This window comes from Sorex fumeus, unplaced genomic scaffold, assembly GCF_029834395.1.
Source record: "Sorex fumeus unplaced genomic scaffold, SorFum_2.1 ptg000041l, whole genome shotgun sequence".
Classification (NCBI taxonomy): Eukaryota; Metazoa; Chordata; class Mammalia; order Eulipotyphla; family Soricidae; genus Sorex; species Sorex fumeus.
This window is the reverse complement of record NW_026606098.1, coordinates 6,805,185-6,819,671: the sequence shown is the minus strand read 5'-3', so window position 1 is coordinate 6,819,671 and position 14,487 is coordinate 6,805,185. Positions and strand designations below refer to the sequence as shown.

The 14,487-nt window shown below is 54.1% G+C and overlaps 1 protein-coding gene across 1 annotated transcript; it reads right to left on the bottom strand.

Moving 5' to 3' along the window:
* Nucleotides 1-2,387: 2,387 nt before the first annotated feature.
* Nucleotides 2,388-4,615, bottom strand: CASP14 (caspase 14). The gene is made up of 6 exons (XM_056119652.1): nucleotides 4,589-4,615; nucleotides 3,545-3,694; nucleotides 3,235-3,460; nucleotides 2,970-3,086; nucleotides 2,735-2,838; nucleotides 2,388-2,492 (listed from the first exon to the last, which is right to left on the bottom strand). The coding sequence occupies exons 1-6, from the start codon at nucleotides 4,613-4,615 to the stop codon at nucleotides 2,388-2,390; spliced, it is 729 nt and encodes a 242-aa protein (XP_055975627.1).
* Nucleotides 4,616-14,487: the final 9,872 nt, after the last annotated feature.

The window sequence follows — 14,487 nt, the reverse complement described above, 5'->3', positions numbered from 1 at the left end:
TAACATATAAAATACAAATGTTCTAAACTTGCAGAAAAATCACAAAGACATGAGTTTTTTGTTCTAGAGTTCAATGTCCAGCTCTGGCATGAGGAGGGGTGTGACAGTCTCACCAACTCAGTCCCTCATGCCGGCCCTGTCCATCCCCCTGTCAAGCCCACCAAAAGCTGCCCCCACCTACGTGGCTCTGGTCTGTCTGAGCCAAGAATTCTCCGTGGGGCTGTGGAAACACTCCAGGGCGGCCGGGCCCCGGGTTGTGGGCTCAGAGGACACCCTGGGCAGTGGCACCAACTCCACCTGGCTCAGGAAGTTTTCTTCACAGAGAAACTTTCCCAGGTGTTGTCTAAAAGCCTTCTTTGGTGTTCTAACAACACCAAACATCAGCCAAGCGGCACAAATGCTGGCAGACTTCAACTGTGAGTATGGAAAGGTCGGACTACAGTTGAATCTCACGAAGACAATGTTTATGAGAAACAGATTTGTTCCTGATGTTCCATTCGTTCTCAATGGAACGAACTCTCCAAATGCAACAGTTATATGTACCTAGGTTGAGAAGTCAACATGATGAATGACCTGGCACCTGAGTTTTGCAGGAGGAAGAGAGCGGCTTGGAACGTCTTCAAGAGTGTCGAAGAAATAGCTAAGAGGGCGTAGATTCTCCAGCTCCAGGAACATCTCTTCGATTCCACTGTTCTTCCTGAATTAACATACACCTCAGAGACCTGGGCCCTACAAAAACAGTATGAGAACCCTATTCGGGTCTTCCAAAGAGGAATTGAAAAAGTTATGCAAGCATAGTATCACGCTTCACTCAAATGAGAGAAAGAATCCAGAGTTCCGATCTCCAGCGATGATCAATAATCAGGGATGCTGTCTCATTTGCCAAGGCGTTGAAAATCAGATAGGCTGGACATGTAATGAGATTTGGAGACGACCACTGGATAGAGCCATTACCGACTGGATTCCACAGGACGTCAAAAGATCACATGGCCGCCCATCTATGAGATGGTCAGACTTCTTCGTCAAGACCCTGAACGATTGGTTTGAGGCTCTTCGTGTTCTTAGAACGAGCAGACACCATTGAACTACACTAGCACGTGATAGGAACAAATGGAGACGTTACTGGTACCTGCTTGAGCAAATCGATGAGTAACGGGATGTCAAGTGATCAAGTGAAGTTTAAAAGCAGCTTTATTGCAAAATAATTCCACATCATAGAGCCCACCCATATACAAGATTTGATTTGCCATTTCTCTTGGTACTGCATATGATTCAGGACACCCAGTGGGGGAGAGCAACCACTGATAAGTACACACCGAGTCCCCATGCACTCCAGTGCCAGACCCAGCTACGAGAGGGGCTGTAGGTCCCTGGAGGGGCCCAGGGCGAGAAGGCTCCATGTAGCACTCATTTTCAGGAGTGGTGGTGACTGCATGTTAATTCTCTGGAAAAGGCCAGGGCTGGGAAAGGCGGCACCAAGGATGCAACTTGGGCACAGTGCAGAGCCCTGAGTGGCTGCTCTGCGGGGCTCCAGGTGTCACCACAGCCCTCCCAGTGAACTTTCCCCAGTTAGGAGCCAGGGATGACCCTGGCTTCCCATGGCCCCTGACAGTGACCCTTGTTGCAGTTCTCCCATCTGGTCTGAAAAATAGCCTGACAGACTGTCTGAGGACATAGGAGTGGACAGTTCTCCAAAGAGGAGAACACGGTCCGTATGTGAATGCATGTGCATGCATGTGTACACATGTGGGTGCATGTGCATATGCAAGAGTGTGTGAATCCATGCATGTACACTTGTGTTCATCTGTGTAGCATTGCTTAGGAAGAAGAGACTCAGGGCAGGAGGAGGAGTCGGGACCATGAACGAGAGAACACCAGGCTCCAGCCTGCTAGCCTAGGAAGATGGGAAACTTGTGCGAAGCTGAAGGACTCTGGTTGCCAGAGGGCGTCTGTGGAAGGGGCAGTGAACGTGGACTTGGCAGAGACGAGCTCAGCGTGAGGGCGAGGAGCAGGGAGGGCTTGCCGGGAGGCAGCGAGCAAGCAGAGGCCAGAAGCGGGCAGGGCTGAGTGTAACCAGCTGCTCTGTATAGGTCTGAAGGGGGAGCATGGGGTTTCTCACGAACGCAGGAACAGGAAGTGGGGGAAGCAGACCCCAGGCCTCCTGTCAGAGGTGCAGAATGCCATCTGCAGGAGGTGGCCTGACCACCGTGCTTGGGTCAGTTCTGTCCGGCTTGCCCTAAATAGGGTTAGGAGAGAAAGAAGGAGGATCTATCGGAGGAGTGACAAAACAGGTCGAGACGCCCTGGGGAGCGGGGGTGGGGTGGGGGTGGGGGGAGAGTGGCCGCTGCCCAGGTGCCTGCAGGGTAGAGGCGGCTCCTGGCAGGACCCTAGTACAGGTACAGGACCTTCCGGAGTGTGCTTTGGACCTCAGGGTTCACTTTCCTCGGCTTCCCTTCCTGAATCAGCTCTGCTTCTGCCATCCGCCGGGTCACCTGCAGGACAGGAGGGAACATGTCTGACCGGTGGGGGCCTCCGTGCCTGATATGGGCTCTCTGAGTGGACTCTCTTCTTCATGTCCACATAAGCAGGGCCCCTCAGAGGAAGCAGTTTGCCACAGTTATGCCTGAGAGATGTTTCCCACGCTGGTTGCATCTTGCACACGACGCGTGCTAGCTCCAGAGAGGGGCCTGGGAGGGGAGGTGCGGGGGACTGTGAAGCAGCTGCCCTGGCTCACCTCGGTCAGCAGCTCCAGGATGGGACCCCTGTTCTGGGTGAATACGTCCACCAGCGTCTGGATGAAGCATGAGCCATCTTTTTCATGTCTGTAGGCGATGTACCCTGTGGGTTCCAGAGACTGGCTATGGGTGCCATGCAAGGGACCAAGAGCCAGGGGGCCCAGGCGGGGTGTGGAGGCATGACTCCGGTTGCTGGAGGTGCATCTCCATGCTAAGGGGTGTGTGTGGCCGTACCCTCCATGGTGGAATAGATATGCAGGGCATCTGTGTACGTGGGAATTGTTTGCACGCTGTCCTTGGTGGCCATCACGATCTTATCTCCGCCCATAGTTTCCCCGGGGTCCCGTTGCTCTGAAACACCAAGAAGAGTGCCAGGAATTCAGGGAGAAGAGTGGGCAGAGGAGAGGGTTGGGAAAGGGCTGTGGAGGCAGAGGAGGGCTTGCCAGGCAGAGGAGGGCTGTGGCCTGTGGGTTGGGGGGCTGTCTGTACGGTGTCCCACCTCCTCGGCAGGCCTGTATGATGTACACCTTGGGCTTGCCCCTCAGGGCCTCACAGTTCTTGTTGTTCAGAATCTTGAAGAGACGCTCCAGCTCCACCATCTGCCCGTCCTCCCCCTTGAGGAGACCCTCCACGCCGTGTGCCATGAGCACCACGAAGGCACAGCTGACAAAGTCCTCCCGGGCATCCATGGCCTCCCGGAACTTCTCCAGCTCTTCGTGGAATTGCTAGAGTGAGGGTAAGTGCCGGGTTCAGGGTGGCTGGCTGCCATCCTTGTGGGCCCCTCCCCAGCCCAGGGGACCACACAACACCTGGGCCGTGGGGTCTCTTTTCGTGGTGCTGTCAAACCCCAGTTGCTCGAACATGCGTGCCAGGGCATCCAGGTCGGCCTCAGAACCTTCCCGGGCCTTGGTGACGCACAGCGTCAGGGCGAGGCGGGCGCCTGACATGTCATACTCCTCCTGGGCCAAGATGACAAGATCAGCCAGGGGAGGGAAGTGGGGGAGCAGGGGCGTGGCCTGAGGGTCAAGAGCCTAGAGACGGGCAGCTCAGTCACACTTGGGAAAACCACCACCAACAAAATAAGACAAAAAGAAAAACACAAGATTCAGGCAAACAGTTGTCTCGGCATAGGCGCGTCCCAAAGGCTACGTGTCGCGGGCTTGAATGGTGAGGCTCTTTGGAGCCTGTGGGCAGCTTTATTTTCATTTGCCGAGTCTGATAGCCCGGTGTGGTGGTACTGCCGGGACTGGTTCTCATAGGGGCTTGTTTAGGTAGATCTGATCTGAGCTGGTTTCCAAACAGGCAAAAGACAGCGTGTGTGCACATGTGTACATGTACATGGTAAAGATGGTAAAGGCCCTCCAGATGCTCACTTTGGGTAACGTTTTCTTTCTCCCTGACCTGCCTAAGTGACTGAGCTCAGAATTTCTCTTTTTTTTTTTTTTTTTTTTTGCTTTTTGGGTCATCCCCAGCATTGCTCAGGGGTTACTTCTGGCTCTGCACTCAGGAATCACTCCTGGCGGTGCTCAGGGGACCAAATGGGATGCCGGGGATCAAACCCAGGTCAGCCATATGCAAGGCAAGTGTCCTGTCCACTCTGGCCCCAGCTCTCAGAATTTCTGACACTGAGGCCCAGCCTTACTCTTCTGACAAAGAAGGATTTGGGCATCAGCTCCTCTTGTCAGGAGGAAAGCTGGAGACCGAGGCACCTCGAACTTGATCTTGAGACAGAAATGGGCTCCATTTTGAGGCATGCCTTGGTCCCAGTGCTCAGGCCCTCTGCCCTCTATCCCATTCCCGAGTGCTTATGAACCATGATGTTCTCTCCTCCCTCCCCACTGCTCCCAGCCCACCTCTTCCAAAGGTGGAGGTCTGCTCATGTCTCCTCTGGTTCTGATGTGGCTCTCAGCACCTTTGAACGATCCTGGTGGGGTCAAGAGAAAATAGGATGAATGTCTCTAAGAGAAAGATGGGGGCTCAGAGGACAGAAAGGTTTGTCTCTCTGGATTTCCAACACCAAATATATGCCCTATTACTATCCATCTCCTCCAAGGCCTATCTATCTGAGCCCAGTGCTGGATCCTTTCCTACTGCCCCTCAGGACTGGGGTGAGAATGTCACCAATACCGACCATGCTGGATCATCCCCGAGTGTCTCAAATTCCAACCAAGCAACCCCTCTCCATCTCTCTTCCCTGAATCGGGATGTCTGTCCACATTCTTTGTTTTCATCTTTGAGTCCAGTTCTATTCTGACTGAGCAGACTGATTTCTGCCAATTTTTTTGGTTGGTTTTGGGGCAACACCTGGCAATGGTCACTTTACTCCTGATTCTGCACTCAGGAATTAGTCCTGGCAGATTTGGGGGACCGTATTGGATGCCGGGGATGGAACGTGGGTTGACCCCATGCAAGGCAGACTTCTTACCCACTCCGCCGTTGCTCTGGATCCCTGTCACTTTTCTTAACAGCTTTCATTTTCCTATCTTTTCTTAAACTTCCTCCTCAGTCTGGAATGCTTTTTCATTTCTCTGCTGATTTTGGTAGTATCAGGTATGCTCTGATTTCCCTTACCAACCACTCATCTCTCTATCTACCATTTACCCACCGGTCCACCCATCCCTTCAGCACCCACCCATCCATTGATCCATCCATTCACCATCCATCTACCCAATACTCAACCATCTTATACAACCAGGCCTTCACCATCCATCATTCATCTTGTCTATTCATCCATCCATCCATCCATCCATCCATCTACTTAATCCATTTGGCCACCAAATACATTGGATTTTGGTCCTGGGAGTTACTCCTGGCAGTGCATGGGGGAACCATATGGATATTGGGGATTGAACCCTGGTTGGCCAATGAAAGGCAAGTGCTCTACCGCTATACTATTGCTCCAGCCCCCTGACCACCATATATTTATTAAGCAAAATTTTCCTGGGTGCCAACTGGTAGGCACTGGGAATAAACTACATAAGACAGACATACGTCCTTCACTTGTGTGGTTTGTGATGGAAAGAAACATTTACTCCTCTCATTCTCTGTTACACACACACTGACTGAAGCTGTTGCTGTGAGGAAAGAGAAACCTGGCATTGTGTGAGAGAAAATGGAAACAGATGGACTCTGGAGCCAGACAAACCAGAGTCAGGTCCTGCCTCCGCCCCTCAGCCTCACACTCACTGGGTGCAGTGCTCCCTCAGTGGGTGGTTTGCTCCCGGTGTTCCTGGGGCTGCCCCAGCCCTGCCTGCTCTGACTTGCTCACAGATGCTTTTGACGCTGATGTGCACAGCTTCACCGAGTGCCGTGTGCAGACGGAAGCCTGGCTCCGTGTCCAGTTTCCATCAGGTGACCCCGCCACCCTGGGGGACCATGGGCACAGAGAGAGGACAGGTGGGGTGAACAAGTAATCAAGGAAACACGTGAAAGGCAGGATGGATGGAGGTATCCGTAACTCTGTCCAAAGTGTCAGGGAGAGGGTGGAAGAGAGATAGAGACAGTCGCCTCACTTACTGCGTCCAGAAGTGGTTCCTCTGGGCCAGCACTGTTCCCCCACTGCCCCACTGCCAGGAGGCCGTCGTGCAGGCCTTCCTAGTGCCTCCCAAGAAGCCTGTGTGGGAGCTTCACCCCACGTTCAGCCCTTTATGGCAGCAGTTTTTCTGTCGCAGTGGCTCCTGTGGCCAGGACACACCCTCGGCACACCAAGGGTGTGCCGTCACCTGCATCTTGGTGAGGCAATGGAGCAGATCCCCTGGGGTGAACGAGGCTGAGCCTGGCTGAGGCCACGTCAGGATCAGCCAACACAGCCCAGCCCCCAGCTCTTATCGGCCCATCATTTCTATCATCACTGACTTCCTCCCTCCTCATCCTCTGGGCAGGGAACACCAGCTTGTTCACCATCTCCCGGGCCGCACAGCTCAGGCGCAGCAGTGTCACGGATGCAGAAACTGACTCAGAAGTAACTTTCTGAGGGGGGCACCTGGCAGGAGTTGGCATGGTGGGCAGAAAGCCTGGAGGGTCGAATCTTTAGGGTCCTGTCCAGCTCCAATGGTTCCAGCTAGCCAAGAGGGCTCCGTCCTGAGGGTCTACTCCGACACTCCCCAGTTACCTCAGCCCCCCGTCTCCTGCCCAGACCTTCCTCTCTCCTGGGTCCCCTTTGCTCTAAGGTCAGCTCCCTTCACCTCATGATCCACAAAGCTCCAGGTGTGTGATTTCACCTGTACCTCTCACAGACACTTGGTTCTATGGTAACAGCTTTGAGGTGACAGAACCCACCTCTATGGATTGTACACCAGAAAATGGGTGACAGGGTAAATTTCACATCTTATACACTTCGTGGCAGTACAAATAGCCACAGGACAGTGGCTCACACTGTTCTGCCTTTTTGCTTCAAGGTGACCTTGTCGGCTGGTGTTTCCTTAGTGCTGACCCTGAATGCTGCAGATGGGATTTGTGGATGGGGACTCTCAGTGTGCCTCCTTTGGGGTCTAACCCTTTTTACTCATGACTGCATTTGTGTGATTCACTTATCTTGAAATTTCAAGCGCATTACTTATTGATAGATCAGTCCTTTCTAATTATCTTCTATAAGAAGCCGTTTTAGACATTTTTTCTCATTGCCACCATGAAATTTAAAACCACATATAGGGGCCAGAGACATTGTACAGTGGGTAGGGTGTTTGCCTTGCACATGGCCAACCTGGGTTCTACCCCCGGCACCCCATATGATCCCCTAAGCACCACCAGGAAGATCCCTGAGTGCAGAGGCAGGATTAGTCCCCGAACATTGCTGAGTGGGGCCCCAAAACTAAAAAAATAAAAGATAAAACCTAAAAAATCCCCCACATGTGGTACGTATCTATCTTCATCATCATCATGGATTTATCCACCTGACCATCTACCCATTATCTGTCTGGCTAGCTCTATCTCTGTGTATGAGACTATATGTTTTTTCCTTCTCCAATCCCATTTTTGGTTCTCTTAAGAACACATGTTCATGGCACCCATCATCCATCCAATCTGTTGCTGTGGCACAGTCTGTGCTGGCTTGGGCAGCTGTGGAGCAGCACGTCATCTAGCACCTGCATCTGGGGCTGCGCTTCTATTTGACACAGGCTTGAGTGGAATTTTCTGAGAAGGATGTGCACGTAGAACTTAAGTGATGGCCACTGGACCACGTTCCACACCGGCGAGCAGCAGATAGGCTGCAGGCCAAGCCTTGGTGTCCTCTGCACATACTCACAGCTCTGCTGGATGCATGATCTCAGTTCCTCACTGACAGATGCTCAATAATCTGTTTACTCATTCCCCGCTGGTTATTTGGTATATTTCTAGGCTTTAGTTATATTTATTTTCACCATTACGAGTAATGCTGACATGAACAAACCTCATTTTCCTTGTTGGGCATAAGACTGAGCTTTTTTCAGAGGAGAGATTCTTAGAATTTGAACTGTTTGTCCCTCAGACTCTTGAGTTCGGCTCTTTGCTAGGTTCTGTCCCCTGGTACACCTTTCTAGCGCTGCACCCACCCACCTTTCATTGCAGGAGCACAGGCCCAGCCCCATGCCTAGGCATCACCCTAAGACTTTCCTATCAAACCTCAGTTATAGGACAGCATGGAGGGTGTTTGCCTGCTTAGAAGATGTTTGCCAACTCTGCTTCTAGTTACGCAGCATCCCATATGGCTCTCTGACCCATGCTAGTAGCAATTCCTGAGTACGGAGCCAGAAGTAAGCCCTGAGCATCACCCGATGTGATCCCCAAATCAAAAATGCCTCAGATTTCTCGTGAGGAATAAAGATGTTCCTGGCCACCCAGGCTGTCAGGGACATTGGGAGTGACCTCACCTTGGCTCTTGGCATGTCAGAGTCCGGCAACTCTTGCTTTGTCTTTCTCTGTCCTGAGTAATTTTTGAGCTCTGTGTTCAATGCAGGGTCGCCCTGAAAATAATGGGCGTGGCTCTGCGCTTGCACACATACAGCTTCCTGTCCTCTCCTCTCTCCCTATCTTTGCTGTCTCCAGCAGCACCCAAAGGTCTTGCAAAGTACCTCATTGTCCCTAACGTGGCGCAGCTGTCCGTGACAACCATGTCACAAGAAGCCATTTTTTATATTAATTTTGCTTCCTGTGCAGGGCTGGGCATGCAGTGAGAAAGAGCAGGGAACCCTCTATGTTCCTTCTGGATGACTGGGGGAAGCCTGGTCGCTGGAGAGGCAGAGTAGCACCCCTGCTCATGCAGAGAGGCTCCTAGGACGATGATTAAAGTCACATTTTTTCACTGGAAGAGAAACAGAGGAGATACCCTTTATGCTGAAGTCAGCCTCGTATATGTGTGCATGTGTATATGTACATGTATGTATGTGCATTGTGTGTGTATGTAGCATTCAGACATTCAGGAAGCATGGCAGAGGTTGAGGAGCCGCATGCCGAAGGCTGCGTGCTCCCCAGGACAGGGCTGTCTTCTCCCGGGGGCACAGCTGAGGTGCCTAGGAAGCAGCAGGTGCTAGGGTTTTCCTCGGGGCTCCATGTATGCTGGGCACCCATTCCCCCTCCAGAGCCTCATCTCTGACGCAACTTCAGAGACTCTGGGACTGTTGTTGAATGAGACGCAAAGCCCCTCTTTTGCCAAATTGGATTTCAGTCAATCACCAAAGGCCAGACTGGACGTCAGTCCACAGCCCATTGATGGTTTCCATCAGTAACAAATGGGTTATCACTGTTCAGGGTCCAGGCCAGCCCGAGACAGGCTCTGCAGCCATCGGCATGGGCCTGGCTCCCCTAGCAGAGACCTCCAGCCTGCCAAGTCTCCTGCAGAAAATCAGGAGACGATTTTAGAAACAGATGATGCTTCCTGGGCACCGTCTTTCTAGGTGCCCTCAGGTGTGGGGCCACATGCGACCTGCTGTGGGGCTGCGTGATCCAGTCCCCCCCCCCCCCCGTCCCCTCCTAGAAATTCCTGGGAGCCCATCTGATCAGCAGCCCCTAGGAGCTCAGGTCCTGACCTCCACCAGGGGCCCTTTCCCGAGGCTTCCTGATGAAAGGGGAGATGTTGCCTAAACACTGGGCTAGGGCCCCACACCTCTGGCATCTTGAGGGTAAACAACCCCAGGTGTCTGACAGGGCAAGAGCAGACTGCATCTCGGCATCTTGTCAGGCAGGATTTGAGTCCTGGCATCAGGAAACACACCCAGAAGCCCCAGGCTCTGCTTCCCTCCCTGAATATATCAAAGTTTTGCAAGTCTCTGAATTAGTGATTTGCAAGATTTGCAATCAAACGGGAGCCCAGGAATGTGGCTGGCCTTTCGCAGGCACCTACCAAGGCTGACAGAACTGGATATGCAATCCTGGGGAAGTCAGGGAAGAAAACGGAGTTTTAGAGAGGTTCAACTCTTCTGACAACACACAGCACAGGACGCTTGTCACTGCTGTCAGGGAAGCTCAGGTCAACACTGACACCCGTTCACCCCAGAGACAAGCGTCCTCACAAGGCCCCGGCTGGAGCGTGCAGCTACTGCGCTGTGGAGAGGGTGCTGAGGTTCCTCACAAAGCAAAACCAGGGTTTCTGGGAGTGCTTGAGAGGCCCTTGCTGCCTGTGGTGGGCGAATGTTTTAGCCTGGTCTGGTGTGAGGTGCAGTGAGGAAGCTTCTTTTTTTCTTTTCTTTTTTTTTAAAGGGATGACGTCCACCCAGTGATGCTCAGGGGTTACACCTGGCTCTGCTGAGGAATCACTCCTGGTGGTGGTCAGGGGACCACTGGGATGTCGGGGATCGAACCAGGTCACCCTCCTGCTGTGCTGTGGCTCTGGCCTCGCAGGGAGGAAGCGTCTCAACCCCATGTCGCTTTTGTTTTGTTGGTGAATGTCTGAAGATGCCTTGAAAGAGGGATGTGTGCCTATGTTGGGAGCAAGGCATGAGCGCACGGCGTGGCTCAGGCGCCCGCAGAGCAGTGCTGGTGCCTGCACATTTCGAGCTTGTCTCTTAGTGTGAGTCAGCATCGTTTAGTTCCACAGAATGGAAGAGGGTGGAGGGGGCTCCTGGGCTTTGCTAGAGCCCCAGGTTCAACCTGACTCCAAGTCGGGGAGCCATCTATTTCCCCAAGCTCCTTTGGGAGCAACTCCCCTCCACCCAAAGCACCCGAAGCAAAAGGATTTGGGTTCAGAAGCTGCCGCCACACACAAGCCCCAGCGTGGTCAAATAGATGAGAGCTGCGGCAGGAGTGCTTGGCCCCCTTCTGGGGCCTCCCTGCCAGGTGGACACTGCTCAGTTCTGGGAAGCGAGCCTGGCCCCCAGTTGTCTTCCTGAGACGTGCTCAGGGCCACACTGGGCTGCGAGGTGGGGTGCAAGGAGGTGGCAATCGGCACTGCATCTCTGCTGCCGGCAGGCAATGCGTGCAGGGCACAGACCATCAGCACGATGTCGCTGGTTTCAGAGTCAGAGTGTCTGGGTGTCAGGCCCAGGGACAGAGACTCTGTGAGCTCGAGTGATGGGTCACCCCTCTGTAAGGAGAGGCAGTAAACAACCCGCGGGCAGTGCAGGAGGGGCTTCTGCACACAGGCACAGCAGCTATTCGGGAGATGGGTGTCACTGCCTTAGGATTCTGGGTCCCTCTGTGCTCTCCACACCACAGCATTGTCCCTCTGGGGACACCAAGGCTCCCGCACCCACAGGTTCTTACAGCCGGTCGGTGGCCCAGAGTCTCCCGCACACTCCCACACACCTACCTCTTTGCGGGTCCCGGGAGGGGTCTGTGGTCAGCAGTTGGTGCCTGGGTGGTGCCTGGAGTGGTGAGCTCTGCCGGTTTCTTGAGTGGACGCAAGAAGGAGGGGCAGGCAGTGGCCTTGGCTGATGCCACCAATGGGCTGAACCAAGGTTCACACCACCCCGATGACCTCATCTCATCCAAGGTTAAGCTGCTCATGAGGTAAGAGGTGCAGCTGGGAGTTTAATTATCAGGGGCTGATGCCCGAGCAGCGCGTGGTAGGAGGCGGCCTTGGACTTTCTGCCAAGAGCTCATCTCACAGCCCCCCTGACCATGGCCACAGCAGGGCTGGTGCCCACCTCCAGGGAGACGACCTCTCTCCTTATGCTCCGTGCTGCAGTCCCGGGAATAGGCCGACTAAATGCTCCAGCGCGTGCTTGACCTTGATCTCACAGGGATGGCAGTGCCAGGTCCCGTTTTACGCAGTGAGAGCCAGCTGGGTCTCAGGAGACCGAAGCCATCGGTTCCCAGATGAATGGGCTGAGGTGACTGTTCAGTACAAAGTAGTCAGCCGAGCACCCACATGTCCTTGTCCCCCGCCCACCTGGCACAGGGACCATCTCGGGCTGCTTTCTGGCTGGCGTGCACACTATGGCAGCCCTGGCAGCTGGTGATGCTGGGGACGGTGCCCAGGGTACCACATGCCGGCTTGAGTTCTGTCACTGAGTCTCCTTCTCAGCCATCCTCCCGCCTTTACAGCGCAGACTCAGCCCCTCACCATGTCTTACCTTCTTGTTCAGAGTCCCATGTCTCACCCACTCCCTGTGGTTGTCCACACCTGTGTCACTAACAAGCTCTCTGAGTGCCCTGACTGCCCCCATCAACTTGGAGGTGTGCTGACAGGGTGGAGTGGCTGACTGTGTCAGCAAAACTGGGGTGGGTAAGTTGTACCCAACCAGGGGCACGGCTAAAGAGACACAGCTGAATCCCATGTGGTTTCTGGGCAGGGGGTGCTGCAACGGTTTAGAGGGACTACCAAGAATTGGCGTGGGTGGGAAACCAATGGGCTTAGTCTGTGACTCGGCGTTTCCTCACATCTGCTTTGGATGCTTTCCTCACATCTGCAGTGGCTTCGGAGATAGCAATCTCCTGTGTTCAAAACAAGTAGCTTCCTGTCCAGCCAAGAGGTGAGAAATTGCCATCTTCATTGAACCTTTAAGTGATTGCTTTGATGCAAATGCTTCCTCCAGTGCAAGCAGGTGGCCTATTCCAAGTGTCTGCCTGGGATCCCGCCCTGGAGTATTGGCTGACCAGGGTTGTCTGTGTCTGTCTGTATGTCAGTGTATTTGTGTCTGTGCCTCCACGTCTGTCTGTGTGTCTGTGTGTTGGTCCTGCTTCCTCTGGAAAGCTCAGCCTTTCTCTGACACCCTTGGTGTGATGAGGTTGGTCCCTGCTACTGCCCTTGGGACCCAGGGGAGGGTATGAGATGCGTGGCTCAGGCACTGGAAGTTCTGGACCGAGGACCGCTTCACCATCGGGCTGGGGCTCCTCTTTCTCCTTGTTTCCAGAAATAGGGATGGAGGCCTGTGTGTCTGTGGGCAGGTGGTCGGCGGGGAGAGGCTTGGGGTTCTTTTCCGCAGGGGTCTGGGGGCCAAGGTGCCCACAGTGCAGGAAGAGCTGCTGTGGTCTCTGCTTGTTTCTGCGGTGGGGCCCACCCAGCAGTGCTTGGGGGAAAGAAGGTGTCAGGGAGGGAACTGGGGCTTGCAGGCCACACACTCCCACACCCTCTGTGAACCCAAAGCCAAAATCAGGAGAGATGGGGCTGGAGTGATAGCACAGTGGGTACGGTGTTTGCCTTGCATGTGGCCGACCCAGGTTCGATTCCCAGCATCCCATATGGTCCCCTGAGCACTGCCAGGAGTGATTCCTGAGTGCAAAGTCAGGAGTAACCCTTGAGCATCGCCAGGTGTGACCCAAAAAGAAAAAAAAATCAGGAGAGATGAGGGCGCAGCCCCGAGCTCACCCCCTCCGGTCTCTGCCCCTCACGCCTCTGCTCTATGCTGTGTCCTTGTGACCGGTGAGCTCTGTGACAAGAGGATGGAACATTCTCCAGGACTGACCCATACCCTTGCAGGTGAGTTCCTGCGGGTGGGAAGCATCTGTGAGAGCCTCACTCACCCACTTGCCATATCCTCTGCATCGGCCACTGTGTCTGGAGGGATCTGTGACATGAAACACAGACCTGTACTCTGCGCACACCATTCCTTGGCACCAGCTCGAGGAGGGCAGAACGTCACAGCTTGGCGTCAGAAATCCTGAGATGCCAAGAGAAAGTGAGCACTGCCCCCAGAGGGTCAGGTGGACTTCATGGAGGAGGTCAAATTGGGAGTCCTGTGCACAGGTGTCACACCAGCCTTGCCGTGCCTGTGTGCCAGTCCAGATCAGAGCAGGCGCTATTTACTTTCCTTTTTTTTTTTTGCTTTTTGGGTCATACCCGGTGTTGCACAGGGGTTACTCCTGGCTCTGCACCCAGGAATTATTCCTGGTGGTGCTCAGGGGACCATATGGGATGCTGGGAATTGAACCCGGGTTGGCCGCGTGCAAGGCAAACGCCCTACCCGCTGTGCTATAGCTCCAGCCCCTATTTACTTTCCTTTTATTGGGGGTGTTGTGCCACATGTGGGAGTGCATGGGAATTGCTCCTGGAGGGAACATGTGATGGGGGCTGGAAGCCGGGCTTCTGCGTCCGGACAGGGCGCTCTACCTGAGGAGACTCCTGACCCTGGGCACACACCTGGCAGTCTCCAGAAACAAAGGGGGTGCCCACCCCCCTTTGCAGCCCCCACCCACGGAGAACAGCTCTCTGCTTAGACTGTGCAGGGACCCTGGGCAGTAGACTTCAAGGACTCAATGCCGTGCGCAGAGTACAGGTCAGTGTTTCATGTCACACTTCCCTCTGGACACAGTGGCCAATGCAGAGGATATGGGGAGTGGGTGAGTGAGGCTCTCACAGATGCTTCCTACCCGCAGGAACTCACCTGCAAGAGGGGGT